The 19,753-nt window shown below is 36.2% G+C and overlaps 1 protein-coding gene across 1 annotated transcript in view; it reads left to right on the top strand.

Annotated features, from left to right (window-relative positions):
- Positions 1 to 19,753, top strand: part of Pgant2 (polypeptide N-acetylgalactosaminyltransferase 2) — a 375,458-nt gene that overhangs the window by 343,451 nt on the left and 12,254 nt on the right. The window contains exons 6-9 of the mRNA XM_069848414.1: positions 1,682 to 1,857; positions 10,471 to 10,574; positions 13,138 to 13,357; positions 18,127 to 18,343. Coding sequence (XP_069704515.1) covers positions 1,682 to 1,857; positions 10,471 to 10,574; positions 13,138 to 13,357; positions 18,127 to 18,343 — 717 coding nt within the window. The remainder of the gene's footprint in view (positions 1 to 1,681; positions 1,858 to 10,470; positions 10,575 to 13,137; positions 13,358 to 18,126; positions 18,344 to 19,753) is intronic.

The raw sequence follows: 19,753 nt of genomic DNA, 5'->3' as shown, positions 1-19,753 counted from the left end.
CAATGCTGCAGATTTAAGAGCCAAGCAGCCAAGACAAAATAGTTGTTCAGAGAGCACTGATGATGCCAGCATTAATCGCAAAAATCGTTCACTGGTGTAATAACTAATAAGAATTTTGAAAGTCGCGTTATTATTACATTGTTAAAGGGGTTAGGTACAGCTTACAGCAATAAAATTTGGAAATACTCAACATTTTTTTCCTCCATTACTCTATCTTGTACAATAATGAAAATTAGTATGTGTAAAACACTGTCCTGCTATATATAAAAAACTATTTTTACAATTTAAAAAAAATTATTTACTTTTTTTTTAAATTCAGTTCACTGCGCAGTGATGAAGCGTTTTCCTCATAACTCAAAAACTATCTAACATTCTGTGATGAAATTTTTGTGTGTATTTATGCATGTCATATCTACAATATGATGCAAGATCACTTCTCTACCTTCGATAGATTGTCTGATAAAAAATAAATTCATTTAAAAAATGGTCAAATATCATTTCTTCTAACACAAAATAAAATATTATTTATTAAGGAATGTAGTTGAAAGAGCATGATATTGTAAACATGAGTTTCAGCAATAAAATAAAAGAAAGAGAACATGAAAAAGTTAACAAGCTTATGAATTATGAGGGAAATGCTTCATCATTGCACAGTGAACTACCACCATTATGAATTTTGAAAAAAATATATATGTTGTTGTTGTTTTCTAACGCCAGGCGTTTGACAATAAAGTCATTTGACCTCTTGCACTCCAATATTTTTCAAAGATATTATCATGACTAGCCACTGAAGCACAGATTTAAATGGCAAGTTGTAGCCGATTTAAGTGAACACCATATTTTAACGTTTTGGTGGCTACTTCATTCACACACAACCCCAGAATGTCTGGAGGACCACACCTGCTGTTGGTGGACGGGTCCATTGGACCTAGCTGGGAGATCTTGTTGATCACCAGCTTTCCCTCCTTAAGCCACTGGAGGACGATTTTAGTACCATAGCAGGTCAGCACTAGGGACAGAAAAGTAGAAAGAGGAGGAAGGAAAGTGAAATGAACCCCTAGGCCTCGAATGCTCTAATGCCGTTGGGGTCAAAGAAAGTAAGAGTTCAGTCAGAGGACTGGATAGGAAAGGGTAAAGAGGGAATTAGGTATTGGATAGAGGAAAATTATACCAAATTCAGTCAATAACTCATCAAGCTGACCAGTGCTAATGGATCATTTATCTAAATAATTTTTTTTAAATCGTAAAAAATTTTTTTTTTTTCATATAACAGAAGGACAGTGTTATACACATACCAATTGTCATTATTGTGCAAGGTACAGTAATGGAGGAAAAAAATGTTGAATATTTCCAAAAATTTTACTGCTGTAAGCTGTACCTAACCCCTTAATCTAGATGAAGCAACATTTATTGAATGATACAATTATTATGAAACTTAGTTTTATGACAAATGAAAAATAAAATATATTAATTTTGTGAAATGTAGTTGTTCTTGTCTATTGTAACTTATGTTGATACCTAAAACTTGATAGCTATATTTAAATACGCATTTTTTTCACACTACACATTCCAGACTGTGTGAATTTCTGGTGATAGTTAATTAATTGTGATAATTTTAAAGCAATCATTTGTTTTTTTTTTTTTTTATTTATTGATCGTAACTTTTTCATTGTTTGTCCAGGATAAGACGAGGGTTGTGTCACCAGTCATTGATGTCATTAGCATGGATACGTTTGAATATATTGGAGCATCAGCGGACTTAAGAGGTGGATTCGATTGGAATCTTGTATTCAAATGGGAGTACCTGAGTGGCGAGGAACGAGCACAACGCAAGAAAGATCCAACAGCAGCCATAAGGTAGCTACAAGTATTTCCATTCATTCATTCATTCATTCATTCATTCATTTATTTTATTCCATAGATCTTACATGAGCAATGAAGCTTTAAGATGTGGAACATGTCAACATTTTACAATATTACAATTACAATTTTTACAAATTTTTACAAATTTTTATAGTACCAGTATACAGTTTTCATTCTCAAATTGGAGAAGAAGGTTGATGGAACGGTTATTACTAGTTAATACTCACTTCTTATATTCAGGGACATGAATAAAGGATTGGAACATATTTTGAGTCCTGCACTGTAGCATCATATCCTAAGGCATCATGCCTAGGACTTGAGTTACGGAATGAGCACTGGTTCGAGTCCATGGGAAAGGAATTTTGTCATGAAATTTAGGTCAGTGTATGGGACCGGTGCACACCCAACATCTTGATGAATTTGGACTGCTACAATAGATAGCGAAATCTGGTTAAGTAAATCAATTATAATGGTTGGGGGATCGTCATGTTGACCATACAATACCTTCGTTCTGGTTAGATGATCGTTCGCCTCTGCTGAGGCATGTGGACGTAAGGCCAGCAGCCAATTGGTCGGCCTTGGTCCTTCATGGGCTGTTGCACAACAGATTTTTATTTTTTTTATTTAATGTACCGTATTTGAAATACGTATAAAAAATTACAAAATTTGCATTTCCAATTATTGTAATTACAAGAAGAGGTACAGCATTACAATGAATTTACTTTATATTGTAATTTGCTTTTGCAATATGTCGTTTGAGTAATCCAGATATCTTTCTCGAACATTTCTGTGTATGTGTGTATGTTAATATTGTTTCCACATCACAAGATGCTACAGAAGTAGAAAAAGGTAAAGTTGGCAAATTCACATAAACACCAACTACTAGATGATTACAATTTATATTCTTGTAATCATTACTTTCTTAATAAAACTTAGCTTTAAAAAGAGCAAATGTCAGATAAATATAAATTTTCTTGTATAATTTCCAAAATATGTGTAAAATATGTCCACCGAAATAAATACATTCAGATGTACAACCAAGTGCATGCAAAATTGTTAACCAAAGCATTACCGGCATCATTCGGTTGGACAATTGCGAAGGTATGGTGTAAGTACTGGGTAGGCTGAAAAAATTTGCTTATCTTATATTTTTTATACAGCAGGTCCAGGAGTCAATTCTTCTTGGTTGCCGAAGTCTCAATTACTCTTTCCTTGAAACTCTGATCAGTAGCAAGTTTAATCAATTTCTTTTCAATGACGATTGTACTGAGAAAACGTAATCTTCCATTCTTCATTGAATTATGAAGATTATTATTTACCCTTTTGAGTGTGCTCATACTCCTTTCAGGGAAGCTATTGTACTGGGGAATGTCAAGACCAACTTCATAAATCGTGTTATCTTTTTATAGTTGGTTTGAATAGCACGTGACACTGAAAATTTTTTTGACGAAAAAAGTGGAAAAATTAATAATTAATAATAATTTATTTATTTAATCTGACAGGATTAAGGCCATAAGACCTTCTCTTCCATCCTACCAGATAGCACATATAAATACAAAAAAGAAATACAAACACTGATGAAAATAATACAAATTAAGTTAAAGCCCTGTAGAGGGTCAACAGAGTCAAAAGAACACTATAGAGCTCTCATCGAGCTAATACAAGAAAAAAGAAAGAAAAAAGAGATAGCAATGACGATATTGATAACTGACAATAATAATAATAATAATAATAATAATAATAATAATAATAATAATAATAATAATAATAATAATAATAAATACATTACATATTAATTTTCAATTTTACAACAGCATAGTTACAATATTTACTATATGTCATGGGTTAAGGTGAAGTTGCGCAACCTAACATGTGTTCAACAAGCAATTCCACGAACTAGAATGTGATTTTTTAATTTAAATTTGAATTTTGATATTGTCCGACAATGTCTGACATGGTCAGGGAGAGAATTCCAGAGGCGTGGAATAGATATGCTGAAAGATGATGAGTAGAAGGATGTTCTGTGCAGAGGAATAGAGAGAAGGTACATGTTCCGGGTTCGAGTAGTGAAAGGTAAACAAAACGAGATGCTAGGTAAGAGGGTGTGGATGATTTTAAATAGTAATAAGGGAGAGTTGAAGAATCTTCTTTCTTTAAGTGGACTCCAAGACAACAATTCTAGTGACGGTGTTACATGATCGAATTTTCTAATGTTACAAACAAAACGAACGCAGATATTGTGAACACGCTGTAGTCTATGGACAAGATCAGTATTTAGATTCGTGAATAGAGAATCGCAATAATCGAAGTGGGGCATCACTAAAGTTTGGATCAGGTTCTTTTTAAGGCTGAGAGGTAAAACGTTGGTTAAGTGTTTGAGGGAATGAATTATGGAGAGAGTTTTCTTACATAAGTAGGTCACTTGACTTTGAAAATTTAAATTTGAATCTAAATATATCCCTAAATTTTTTACTGTCTTACTATATGTAATTGTAGTATTATTTATTTTTGTATTTGATACAGTGGCTAGATCTATTTTGTTCAATGCTCGTTGGTGGCCCATTATTATAGCTTGTGATTTGTCTGGATTTAGTCTGAGTCCAAATTTTTGCGCCCATTGAGCTACAGATGCTAGATCTTCATTAATTCTGATCACAGAGTCATTGATTGTACAAGTTCGGGATTGAATTGTCTACTTTCAGAGTGAAGGTAGTTTGGAATGTGAATAATTCATATAGGACGTGAGTTGACTTGAAAACGTATTAGAAAACTGGTAAAGATTGGAAAGAATTGATCGGTATAGATAACCTAAAAGTGATTATTTAACATGTGAAATAAAGAGATAGAACACTTCAAAATGAACGCTAAACGCACATACAGGGTGAGTCGTAATTGTGTATTATAAAGTAGTGCAGAATATTCTATACTAAAAATGAAACATATTTTTTCATATAAACTTATGGTCGTGCCCACTTCATTATGGAGATAATGATTGGAACAGTTAGAAAAAGACAACAGCTGCTTTTCTGAGAGTGTTGTTTAATGACGTGTTTATTTACATTGCAAGTTCACAGATGATGCTCGAAATGGACCACATTAATTGTTTGATCGATCGATCGCTCGATCGATTGATTGATTGATTGATTGATTGATTGATTGATTGATTGATTGATTGATTGATTGATTGATTGATTGATTGATTGATTGATTGATTGATTGATTGATACATTTAGAAGTAATTTTTTGTTTCAGAAAATCTTACAAGTTATTTACTTCTTGGACATGTATGGTATACATTGACTCTTAGGATAAAAATCCACATTTCTTCCTTAATGTCTTTCAAACTTTGATGACATGATTCTTGGGAGTAATCTAAGCAATTTATATAATTCAAACTTGAAAATCGAATTTGGGGGGTCAAAGATTTTTTTTTTGTTTTGAAAAAAAATAAAATAAAATAAAATTCGAACCGATCTAACTCCATTAGAATTTGATCTAGGATAAAACTTCTTCCGCCAAAATGATTCCCTAGAAATGAAGAATGTTACAAACTAAAATTACCGGTATTTATTTATCTTGAACCATTCAACATTATAGAAGTACTTTAGAAAAAAAATATATATATGTATATTTGTATACTTTTGAGATAAAATAATTGTAATTAATTGAAATTAATAATTTTAGTTTACAACATAGCCACGTGTTTGAGCTTCAATTTGGTTCCTCATTGAAGACTTTTTGCCCAATTGGAAGTCTAATTCTTGTCCGTTGGAAGGAAAATAAATGTCGGAAAATGGGAAATAGGAGAAAACAGACACTGAAGATGGCGTAGGATATAGAAAGTATAGTGCTTATAAATGCCGAAATCAGGGATGCAAAACTGTGCTACAATTGAAGCACACGTCACAACCCGGAACACATAACTCATCCCATCCCTTCAACTCTCACATCATTGTACGATAGAGGGAGAAGAGAAGAGAGAACAGTGTGTTTGCCAAGTGTCACAGAAATGTCATTGAAAGCTTCGGCTTTGTGGATGGGGAACGAACTCTTTCCCCATACTTCTGCCCCTCTCTTCCCCAGTTCTGCAGCCCTGGCCCAAATAATTATGAAATTATTGAGATAATGAGTACAAGTAATTGATTAACTAGCTGGACTTACTTAATTATGTAAGTTTGTGCGGCTTACCACCACCACACACATACACAACACGTCTAACCACCCCATACAACACAAACATGCCGCATTCAGGACAATAGTACACAGATTACTCAACATACCCATGAGCCAACAACACTACAATGAAGAAGTGAACATAATCAAATACATAGCACAAGAAAACGGATACAATCCAAACATAATAGACAACATCATACAAAAGACAAAACAAAAACTTAACAAACACAAAAACACGCGAAACACAACACAAACACTAGAACACAAGAAATACATCACACTAACATAAGAAAACAAAAGCACACATAAGATCGCATCATCATTCAGAAAGCAGAAATACAACATAGCATATAGAACAGAAAACACACTACAAAGACATCTCAACACACAAAAAACACAAACAAATAAATATGACCACACAGATGTATACAAACTCACATGTAATAGTTGCGACAAGTTCTACATTGGACAGACAGGCAGATCATTCCAAACACGCTACAAAGAACACATTAAAGCAATAACCAGAGGACACAATACATCTACATACGCCGATCACATAACCAATGCTAACCATACATACAATAACATAAATGCGGACATGGAAATCCTACACATACAACCCAAGAACCAAAAACTCAATACACTAGAACAATACGAAATATACAAACACACTAAAACACACCCCGATCAAATTCTCAACACACCCCGATCAAATTTTCAAATTTCAGTACACACACACTATTTGACTCCACTTTTCAGCACCTTTCAACAATCAAATGCACCCACATAACAGGCAGAGGAGTTCGAGATGACGCCGAGATCTAGTAGGCTCTGAGGATGGTGTGATGAAGCACCAAAACAGCTGTAAGCTGCACAAACTTACATAATTAACACGAGTAAGTCCAGCTAGTTAATCAATTAGTGATATTCAAGTGTTAAAAGTAGTGTACGCAAGATTCAAAATGAATGAGTACAAGTTACATATTTTTGAAAACTAGAAGAAATTAGCTTCCAGATGAGGCAAAAATATTATTTACCAAAATTTTGAAAAAATCTGACATTTCTAGAGTCCATATATACCTTTTAATGCCATCTAATATTAAATTAAATAAAAATACATGCACATACACATACATACAGTGTGCGAACTAGTGGATGGGACTGATGCTGCAAAAGAAATGATTCTACAGAATATAGGCTAGTATGTATGAGCAATCTGAACATTGTTTACTGAAAGTAACTTCCTCCTGTACCTACACAAGGATTATGAAGGAGAGGCGGAATGGTGGAAGGCCCTGTCTGGAATTCTGTTCTTTGCTCTCGTTAGACACCTTTGAATGATGGTCGCATCATCTAAATAACAATATTTCAGTGATATTTTGAGTTTTGGAAAAAAAAAGAAGTCTCACAATGCTAAGTTCAGGGAATATACGAAGAATGTGATAATAATTTCAAGGGAAAAATTGTTCTGGGGTCGGGTATCGATCCCGGGACCTCTGGTTGAATGTACCAGCGCTCTACCACTGAGCTACCCGGGAACTCCACCCGACACCGTCTCAACTTTTCCCTTTATACCCACACAACTCGCGTGGGCTGACGAAACACCAGGCCCCGGAACAATTTTTCCCTTGAAATTATTCAAATCTGCTTTACAGGGAGCTTCACCTGAAAGACTAGATTTGCATAATATATACGTTACTGTGTTCGTTAACAGAAAATCACAATTCCAAGTCACACAGAGATTGTGTGCACTCGTTGTGGGTCTCTGGCGTTTCGTCAGCCCACGCGAGTTGTGTGGATATAAAGGGAAAAGTTGAGATGGTGCCGGGTGGAGTTCCCGGGTAGCTCAGTGGTAGAGCGCTGGTACGTTCAACCAGAGGTCCCGGGATCGATACCTGGCCCCGGAACAATTTTTCCCTTGAAATTATTCAAATCTTCTTTGCAGGGAGCTTCACCTGAAAGACTAGATTTGCATAATATATACGTTACTGTGTTCGTTAACAGAAAACCACAATTCCAAATCACACAGAGATTGTGTGCACTCGTTGTGGGTCTCTGGCGTTTCGTCAGCCCACGCGAGTTGTGTGGATATAAAGGGAAAAGTTGAGACGGTGTCGGGTGGAGTTCCCGGGTAGATCAGTGGTAGAGCGCTGGTACGTTCAACCAGAGGTCCCGGGATCGATACCCGACCCCAGAACAATTTTTCCCTTGAAATTATTCAAATCTGCTTTACAGGGAGCTTCACCTGAAAGACTAGATATGCATAATGTGATAATATATAGAATGTCTTGCTAGCCTAAAACTCCCTATTGCTTGACGCATTCTTATGCAACAGAAATTAACAGCGCTCTTCTCAAAGAAGTCTCTGAATCAAACGTTTGAACATGTCCGTATAGTAGGTAAAAGTAACTAAGCTTAGTGTGTATTGGGTATGAACAGTTTCGTTATCACAGAAAATGATTAGCATCGTTTTGATTTTTCATAATTCGTGGTGAACTTCTTTGGTTGGAACAATTTGCTGATTTCCACCCTGCATTTCATCGCTATGTTTTGGGACCATACTGGAAACACTACATCTTATCACACATAACTATAAAATTCAGGAAGTTTGTCTTTAGTGGCATCAACAAATTCCTTACAGCCATCAACTTGGCCTCGAGTTGCTGTTGGTCTGTTAATGGATGTGAAATAAATGACATGGACAAAGAAACTCCATCTTAAAATCAATCCTGGAAAGACACAAGCAATTATATTAGGACACAAACGGCAAACCGACACTGTAAAACACCTTAACATTTCCCCCGTTAAAGTAAGTACAGTGCATATCCCTTTCAGTTCTTCAGTAAGAAATCTTGGCATTCACATGGATAATAATCTCAACTGGGACTTGCAAATCACAGAAACCTGCAGAAAAGTATATTCTATTATCCATGTGCTAAAAAGGATAAATGTTCATCTCCCCTCTTGCTTAAAAAAGTCCCTTGTGCGGACACTTGTATTTCCCTATTTTGACTATGCTGACATTTTACTGACTGACCTCTCCGGCGACAACAAAACGAAACTTCAACGTGCTCATAATTTGTGTGTACGTTTTGTAAGCAATGTTCGTAAATATGATCGTATTACCCCATCCCTGGAAGCAATAGGTTGGCTTAAACTAGATAAGAAAAGAAATTTACATTCACTTCTCTTTCTCTTCGAAATCTTGAACTCTTCTATTCCTTCGTACCCGTCATTTCGCTTCACTTACCTTTCTTCCCACCACAATCTGAACACACGCTCTCGTCATGAAACAATACTAACAATACCATCCCATCGCACCTCCTCATACTCATCCTCTTTCGCAATAGCCCTGTCAAGACTCTGAATTCGCTACCTGCTAGCATCAGGGACTGTCGAAATAAAATTGAATTCAAACGCAGACTTACTAGGCACTTGGTCAGTAATTGATTTCTTGTAAATAGTTTCCTTATTCTATCACAAAATATTTTAATATCCAGCAATTTCATCACTATATAATTTTGTTATTCTAGGTTTAATTTGCAATTCAGTAAATATAAAATATTCTTTGTTTTTCTATGATAAATTATCTAGCTTCTATTAGTCAGGTAATCTTTTCGTACTTTGATTTTTATTGTAATTGTAATTGTAAATTTAATACTAATTGTAATTTTATTTGTAATTGTAATTGTAAATTTAATACTAATTGTAATTTTATTCTTCATATTAGGTATAGTTGGAATCTCCTGGTACAGGGTTAGAGAAGGCCTAACGGCCTTATCTCTACCAGGTTAAATAAATAAATACTAAATACTAATACTAAATCAATACATACCGTAGATTTCTTATAATCCTGAGTTGTTACTTGTCAAATGGTTTCTTTATTAATGCTTAGTTCCAGTTAAATAATTCGTAACTTACACATCAGTCATTAGCGATTATTTTCCGTATCTGTTCAGTGAACTTTGAGATTGAAATAAGTTTCCAGGACCAAGATTTTCATCGACCACTCATGATTCTTTTCTGAAAATGGATATGCCACCGAAAGATACTTGCTTCTTCACTCGAAACGTTTTCCTGGCACTTTTACTCAGGAGAAAACAAAATTTTGCGTGCACGCACGCACACACACACACACACACACACTCATTCATTCACTCACTCACACGAGAGGGAAGTGTAGTTTAGCTTTCACGACATGCTCAAATATCCCCACTGTATGTGACCATCAGTACAACATCCTACGAACAATTTCTTTTGGGATTCATATTCACTTCTGGTAAACAGGAGCACCAGTCCCGTTTTCTATTTGCTACACTTTGTATTTAGTGAGTGTTGCTCACTTTCATTTTCGTTGTGTGTAAGGTAATCGAATTCTGTTTCATACTTGTGTTCCAGTGCTTATATAATTTTTGTACGTATTCTTTTCAGAACTCCGATGATTGCAGGCGGTCTCTTTGTGATTGACAAGCTATACTTCGAAAAGCTTGGGAAGTATGACATGATGATGGATGTCTGGGGAGGTGAAAATCTCGGTGAGTTTAAATATTAGGTTACTCTTCTCATAAAAGTAACGTCTCTCAACATAAAGTGTCTTTTCTAAGCTACACAACTGCTTGCAAGCAAGCCACATACTAGCAACGACCGCTGTTCCACTTGTAAAACATGTTAAATTAGTTTAATGTTAAGTCGAGTGTAGGTACTTCAAGTTTAACTAAACAATGCTTCGAGTCACTCCATTGCGAGAAACAAGTTTGTTAATTGTTATCAATCATTTGTTGAATTCATTCAGGGCAAGACTTTGACAGATACATGTTATGTGGAAGCTGAGTCTTTGGATACAAGAAGAAGAAGAATACTTTGTAGGAAATTTTTAATATCGTCATTCCTAACAGAATCATGATATATGAATTATAAATGAAACAAAAATTATGAGATCTATTTAAGCAAGAAATGACAACAACACATATGCTAACAGAAGTGAAATTGAATGAAATAGGGCCCTCTCTCCAGATCTCTTGTCTTGGCTTCATGGAGCTGAACCTGGAATGGGTCTGTACCAGTGGCGGCTGATTGACTGAGGCAAGTGAGGCCGGGCCTCAGTCACTTGGCTTAACTGAAATCAAATTTTGTGTTTTTATATAATGTATTAGTTATTTGAATGAAGCATATATCGCTGTAGAAGCATTTGAAAACTTTGTGATGTAGACAAACCTGTTTTGCAATAAAATTTGTTCCTGAGGCCAGGATCGCTCATGCCGTATCTGGCTTGTGATGTATGTAGACCTGTTTTGCAGTAAAATTTGTTCCTGAAGTCAGGATCGCTCGTGCCGGGTCTGGTTTCTACATTTCGTGTGTCTTCACGGGCTTTTGAGGTTGCGCTTAAAACGTTGTAGCCGAGGCACAATTTGTCTGGCCTCGTGGCTTGGTCAGCTTTCACTCCTCCCATCCATGGGCCAGCCTCAAGGGTAGAGTGGGGTGGGAATAGCGATGGTGACTTGTCTTCCTAAATAGTCTGTAAATAACAAAAATTCCAGCTCTTTGGCAGGCAGAGACCCACACTATTCTCTCCCCTTATGTATTAGTTTATGACTTAAGCGAGGGTGTTGTACTATTGTACTTCGTAGTACAGTAGTGAATCTGGGCCGATGTTGTTATGTATTTCGGGAAAATATAAACAGAAACAAATGCGAGAAATAATGCTGGTGCAGTTAATTCATTGTTAGAGTGTCCTTTTTCGAGAAGAAATAATATTGAAAGAAAGGAAGTTTTAAATAAAGAGAGAGCCTACCGAGATACCTACGTCATTGTTGACAATTTTTCTGACAGATAATCTTAAAACACGAGTTTCTATTGCATTCTGGTATGGGCGACATAAATGGTTAAGTGGTAATGTGGTGCAAAATAAACTTCTCTGTTGGCCTTGTTTGTTGCGTCAAAGGAAAAAAATGAAAAGAAAAGAAAGAAAGGGGAATTTCAACACATAATATGGGTTGCTTCATCACACTGAAACAATCACTGAAACTCGCAGCATAACAGCTTATTTGGTGAGTGAAATTATTATTTTTTATTACTAGTAATAATAATAGACTAATAATAATAATAATAATAATAACAATAATAATAATAATACAGTAATAATGCTATTAATAATATAATATCAATAATAATTAATATCATAAACAAACATTTCCTATCGGAGGCACTTAAACTAGTTGCATCTGACCTCACTGAGGATTTCGATCACCGGCTGCTACTGGTCTGTACACTTAGACAACTTTGGCCCATTGTATGTCCTATACATACGATGATTGTCGAATGCTGACAGATAGGCCATCCTGCCAGGTCCCATTTCGCGGATGAGTACTCTGATAAGTGTCAGGGATCCAGAGCCCCAAGTCCTTCCTGATCAGTCAATTCTAACAGCTGGGCCATCTTGCCTCAGCCCCTGATAGAGCCAGGTCCCATTTGCACATGAGTAGCTTGATAAACTCCAGGGGCCAAGAGCTCCAACCCCTTCCTATCTACCTCCAAGACTTCACCCCAGCCAGGTTTTACTATTAAAGATGATAGAAGATAGATGAAATGAGGGGGAAGTGAAGAATATTGGTGGAATGGTAAAGGGAAACGAGAGTACCCCGAGAAAACCCTCTGCAACGTTTGCTTCGTCCAGTACAAATTCCATCACGACCTGGCTCAGAATCGAACCTGGGGACACCTGGATGGAAGACTAGCACTTGAGTCTCTTCAGATCTCACACCTTGAGGTTTTTCCTTGTGACAAAATTAAGGAATGAAGCAAGCACAATGCCCACACTTACAACGAAATTTTTGTCACGAACCTCAAGAACTTCTGAGGTGGCAGTTAGCGAGTTATGCCTAGATAAGCCAGAGAACATTTCCAATATTACTATGAAATAAGTGAAAACTGTTCCACAAACCAAACCTTACTTGTTCTTGTACCAAGAGCCATGCCCAAAGATTAGGAAGCCTTCGGAAATGACACTGTATCTTCTTTAATTAAATTGAGTAGCTGTTTTTATTTTAAGTAGTAAGAAGTAAACATTGACTTCAGTATTCCGGTTTTTGTGTGTTCCAGAGATCTCATTCCGAGTATGGCAATGTGGTGGAAGTCTTGAGATCATACCTTGCAGTCGTGTAGGACACGTGTTTAGGAAACGACATCCATATACCTTCCCAGGGGGCAGCGGAAATGTTTTTGCTCGCAATACAAGACGAGCAGCAGAAGTATGGATGGATGAATTCAAAGAGTATTACTATGCAGCAGTGCCTCTAGCGAAACACATACCTTTCGGCAAGTAAGTGTTCTTGCATTCATATGGAAAAGTAAGTTATATTCAGAATGTTTTACTTCATTAATGAATAAACATAAACAATAAATTTCCAGTTTTTGTGTACAAGTCTTTTAGTCTTGATATTTGAAAGTTCTCATATATTAATTCACTAATGAACTAGTCATTTAATTTACAAAATAATAGATGTAAAGTATTAAATATATTTACGAATATCCTTTATTAAATATATATTGCTGTAATTTGTAAGTTATTTTCATCTCGACTCAAGCTTGTGTAACTGAAATTAACATTTAAACATTCTCTCATGATCTGCATGTGATCAGCAGCATGAATGGTTTAATTATGGATAAAATACTTTTTGTCTTGTCTTGTCTTGTTCAAGACAAAAAGTATTTTATCCATAACTAGGTGATAGGGTTTTTTCTCATCTTTTCCAACGTTGTGTGATATAATTTCTTTATTTTTGGTCAAAATTTAAAAAATCAGCTTCTATAACCCATTACAGTGCATAGAATACAATTGGTACAAAAGAAACCAAATGACCTGGAAATGTACAAAAACTTGCCCAGACATGTTCAAACATTTTTAACAAAAGCCAGAACAGGTCACATTGTCACACAATTTCACATTTCTGATAATCCTACTTGTCTGTCATGATGAAGCTCTGAAACACATTCTTCTATGCTGTCCATCCATAAACCACAAAAGAAGTAAATTAAAATCATCAGTATCAGTTGCAGAAGACACAGCCCTGCAGTACGTATTGACTACACCCCAACTCTGGCTACTAGCAACAGGCATCTATAATGAACACCGATCAAAATACCCCTCATTTCTCGTGAAAAACAACAACTGAATAGACTACAGTAGACTATAGTGGACTTTATGTTGTCAGCAAACAGCTGAATACATTAAGAAGATTGATTGATTCCACAGCATATCATTCAAATAAATGTAATAAACATTTTTTTCATCTGTAGGTATATCATCACAGTGCTCTCTCCATTTCACCACATGCTGCTTGTAACTTATCGACGTTTAACAACAGTTGAGCAACTATAAGACTGTGAGCTTCAATGTTACTTCATAATATTTCACGTCAGACTTAGGCCTATGCACTGTATGTTATAAACTATATCAGCAATTCATAAAGATGAAATATAAAGACTTGCTTGTCAAGTGTATATTCTACCATTCTGTTATACTTAACTATCTGCAACAAATTTCGTGTTCTATTCTCAAGTGGTCTAGGAGTAAAGCGCTGTCCTCTAGACCCAAGGATTGCAGGTTCAAACCCAGCTGGGGTCGATGGATTTTTCAGGATGAAAAGTCAGGAGTACAGGTCTTCTGGAGGGACTTCAAGACATGTGTCTTGTGTCGGAGTTTTCCAGCATGTTAAAGACATCGAAGCCTAAATTAGAGGACTAAATTTCTCCTGTTTCGCGTTCTAGTAATACCTTAGTTCACCCTTGGCGAGAACGTGGCTTGCAGTGATAGCTGTGCTTCCTTCTGACCTCCGCCAACCCCCACCCTCTCATTCACTGGAGTCAAACTCCGTTCCATTTGTATTTGTCTCTGACCTGCGAGTGGCATATGTCCCTCTCGAAACCATGTACGAAAGTTCCAATTAGGATGGGAGGACGCATTTTTTGCTGTCAGTATGATGAGAATATTAAATGTATGATTTGTTCACAAGTATTACGAGGAAAACTGTTGTATAATATAAAACAGCATTATACTACATGTTACTGATGAAACATTCAAATGTTAAGTGTTATCATCATCATCATCATCATCATCATCATCTCTGTACGTCAACCCTTTTTCAGCAGATGTACGAATAATGCGGTTAGCTCTTCAATTTGAACTCACTGATTTACTATGTGATGTCAAAGGAAAGCTAGATGTAAGGACTTGACAAATGTTGAACTTTCAAATCTTTGCCAAAAAATAAATATCCGAAGCTTCGTTCTTTCGCTTGCTCTGTTGAAGCCATGTTTGCTACAACTTACGTTTGTGAAAAATTATTTTCAACAATTAAAATAGTAAAAACCAAATTTAGGTCACGACTGACAGACAAATACCTTCGTGATCAACTATGACTGGCAGTAAGTGACATAATTCCTGATTTTGAAACTTTGTCGCAGAAACATTCTGAAGACAGTTAATTTTAGGTTGTGATATTATTCATTTAGGGTGCTATTCATAGACATTTCGCTAGCCCGCGCTACGAGTGTGCTAAATTAGCCCCGGCTATCGACTGGTTACTTGTACAGGATTCATATCATATCATATCGCTAACACTGGTTTATGAATACGAAAAACGTTAGTTCGATGATCATCCACCCGAAGCCCGCACTAAGAATGTCTATGAATATGGCTCTTATTGTTCATTTCTTTCTTCGTTACACGTACTAAACATTAGTTTGTAGCCTTGTACTGTATAAAATTATATTTAAGTGCTTGACATAAGGAAAATGAAAATCCGTTAATAAGTCAGACAGTTGCTTCACTTCCCCTTCAGGTGTCCGCCTCCTTCCATAGATGCTATGCACGTTGCAGATTACACAGTGGCTCGGCGCACGATTACATTTTCGCCACCGCTGCTCTAGACCCAAGGATTGCGGGTTCAAACCTGGCTGGGGTCGAAGGATTTTTCAGGACGAAAAGTCAGGAGTACAAGTCTTCTGGAGGGACTTCAAGACATCGGAGTTTTCCGGCATGTTAAAGACATCCAAGCCTAAATTAGAGAACTAAATTTCTCCTCTCTCGCGTTCTAGTAATACCTTAGTTGCATTTCAGGCAATGTGCTTCTCACTTGTTCCTCGGCCTCCTGTCAAGAAATAAGTGTAACTAAATTATTTGTAGGTACTGAAACCTCTGCTAGGGGGAGACCTATGTTCCGACTCCAGAACTATGGTTTACATTAATTAATTACACTGGTCAACAAAATTGAAGATATTTTTTGTTAAAAGATAAATAATGTATGATTCTTATAGCATTTTTCGTGCTGATTTCAGGTCTGTTTTCAAAATTTCTCTATCACCCAGATTTTTTGAGTAATCATATGAAATGTACTTCAGACTTTTCTAGTATTGATGCCTTGTAACAAACCCGAAGGTTTTGAGGAAAGAAAAAATAGATGAGAATCCAAGAACTTATTCAGATACATGTCACTCCATCACGTTATAGTTCTGAATCAGCTCGCTGACAAGTTCTCTGTAATCTTATGATCTGTAGTTCCTAAAATGTAACAGTTTTTTTTTAATGATTCTTAAGTTCCCGGCATATCATTGGAATTGGAAAAGGCATATGACGGGATCCTTTTAGTCAACCAGTTAGGCTAATAGAATTACAAGAAGCACAACATATTTCAGGAGCCCAGTTCCTGTTCTCGTGTATTTTGCAATCAAAGGAACACTCGTAAGCTCTTTTAACTTGTGTAGTAAAACTCACCAGTATGCATTCAAAGTTAATTAGATAGATAGATAGATAGATAGATAGATAGATAGATAGATAGATAGATAGATAGATAGATAGATAGATAGATAGGTAGGTAGGTAGGTAGGTAGGTAGGTAGGTAGGTAGGTAGGTAGGTAGGTAGGTAGGTAGGTAGGTAGGTAGGTAGGTAGGTAGGTAGGTAGGTAGGTAGGTAGGTAGGTAGGTAGGTAGGGAGACAGACAGACAGACAGACAGACAGACAGACAGACAGACAGACAGACAGACAGACAGACAGACAGACAGACAGACAGACAGACAGACAGACAGACAGATAGATAGATAGATTTGCAAAAACATGTGGAACATGTATGGCATCGTCATATACAATTTAAAATACATGATATCATACAATGGATACAAATTAAGATACATGCATATTAAAAAAACTCATCGACATCATACAATGGATTTGCCAATAATATAGTCCTAATTCGTGTTCTAAACACTCGGAATGGAAGATTCCTTATATCAACAAGTAGACTATTAAATAATTTAAAAGCAAAGAATACAAAACTATTTTGAGTAATTACCCACAAACGTAACAAAAATTGTTTGGGATTTACACAGTATTTTGAAGTATGTTTCACTTTCTAAGATACTTTCACCACACTTAAAATTAGGATAAAGAAAACATGTGATATGAAACTTGTTTCATGATTGTAAGTTCCAACTCTACTGAGAATTAACACTAACTCTCGCGGTCTTATGATTATGAGGAATAAAATTCATTTTTATAAATTGTGACTTCACAGGCAACAGTGATCTAAAGTTGTAGAACAATAATTGTTAAAGCAACAAAATGAAATATGTGAAATCCTTCATTTCGATCAGCATGTTAAGGACTCTATATAGCAATCAAAATAAATCAGTTTTTCTAAAATTAAAAAACAATGCTGGGTGGTAGAAAAATTCTGAATTTATTTTTGGAATCAGCAGATGATATTACATAAGAAACAGCAGAAATTGTACTTTTAACAAAATCATTGTTGACCAGTGTTATGAATAACTGGTTAAAGTATGGTAGTCAGTATCAGGAGAATTTTCCGGATTATCTATTATGGTCTGTTATGAAAGATTGACTTAAAATAAATCACTATATTATGACCACAGCAGTGGTTGGTTTTTGGATTTTCAGCACTTAAATTCTCTTCCGTCTTTATTCCCAAGTCCCACTGCAGTGCAGGGATTGTTTTTCACATTCTTGACATGTGTATCGAAAGTACTACAGATGACTCACTATCACGAAATTAAAAATTTGGTTTCATTTTCAGTATTGATGACAGACTAGCACTGAAGGAAAAATTGCACTGCAAGCCATTTAAATGGTACCTGGATAATGTATATCCACAGCTGAAACAGCTCAAGATGCCTGCTTCTGATGTGACAACAAGTGTCATGCGGCAAGGAAATATGTGTCTTGATACTCTTGGCCATCTAGTGGACAATGCACTGGGCATCTTCGTGTGTCACAATAGTGGTGGCAACCAGGTGTGTATAACACAGTATAACCACTACATCTCCATTGTTAATAGACAATGTTTTGCAAGTTTTTCTCGAGGAAATTTATTTGTAAATTTTACCATGTAACTCAGGTTTTCATTATATTGACAAATGAAGTAACTGTAGTATTAAATCTCACAGATAATGTGAGTAGCTTAATATCAAAGGCGGACATCTGACCTTCAGATGAAATTTAGATAATTGTGGATTCTTATACATTTTTTCGTGCTTTTTTTCAGTTATGATGAAACTATCTACAAACTCTAACACTACATTTATAAAAATAAATTGTTTTAAAATACTACAAAGAACACTATGAAACAAAAAAGTGCCTCTAGATCAAAACTATGGAGACGACAGATGTCTTTCTTTGATATTAAACTACTCATATGTATAGAATAATTCTTCTCGAGTTCTCAGCCAGGTGAGTTGGAGATTAGATTCCAAGCTTTCGACGGCTAGCTCTGCCATCTTCTTCAGGGATGAAGTGATGTGGGACATGTCTAGCCGGTATATATGCAAAAGTAGGGCTTCCCGCTGCGGGCCAATCAGGAGCTAGTTCCTAGTCCCGACCGCCAGGCGCATTCTGGTTGGTGGACGCGGCAGCCAATCAGGAGCTACTTGCTGGTCTCGACTGTCTGCCATGTGCTGGTGGTCTAAGCGCGTTGATGGCAGGTTTCCATGCTGTACTCAGCAGTAGACCCCCCCGTCTCTGTTGAAATTATTGCCATCTAGCTGGATTTCGATGGCTTCCTTGATAACCAAGTCCCAGTAACCTGCTGTCTTGTCCAAGATGGTGGTGGCGCCGAAATCTATCTTGTGACCAGTTTCTAGGCTGTGTTGGGCTACTGCAGACTTATCAGGCTAGACATGGTCCCACATCACTTCATCCGTGAAGAAGATGGCAGAGCTAGCCGTCGAAAGCTTGGAATCTAATCTCCAACTCACCTGGCTGAGAACTCGAGATGAGTTATTCTATATCAAACGCGGGGAAAGCCTCAAGTCATACTTTACTCATATGTATGCTTGCGAGCGTATTTGTGTGTATGTGTGCATGCACAACAAAATGTGAAGTGACTTCGAACATTCATCTTTGTATTGCCAAGCGGGTAGTCATCTGTTAGCATTCAGATTGACTCATTTCATCTAATGTGACGTAAACATTTTGTATGGATTTAGTATATGCTACTGGCAATGAAAAACCTCACAGCAAATTATCATTGTCACCAAACTTAAGTTTTATAGCATTTATTTAACAATTGAATTATAATGAGATGTGTAATATATATAAAAATTATGTGTGAGCAGGCCCTAATATGATTTATATATATATATATATATATATATATATATATAGGGTGATTCACGAGGAAAGGTAAAAAATTTAGGATGTGAATT

The sequence above is a fragment of the Periplaneta americana genome, chromosome 15, assembly GCF_040183065.1.
Source record: "Periplaneta americana isolate PAMFEO1 chromosome 15, P.americana_PAMFEO1_priV1, whole genome shotgun sequence".
Classification (NCBI taxonomy): Eukaryota; Metazoa; Arthropoda; class Insecta; order Blattodea; family Blattidae; genus Periplaneta; species Periplaneta americana.
Note: the sequence above shows the minus strand (reverse complement) of the source record. Positions and strands in the feature narration are given on the sequence as shown.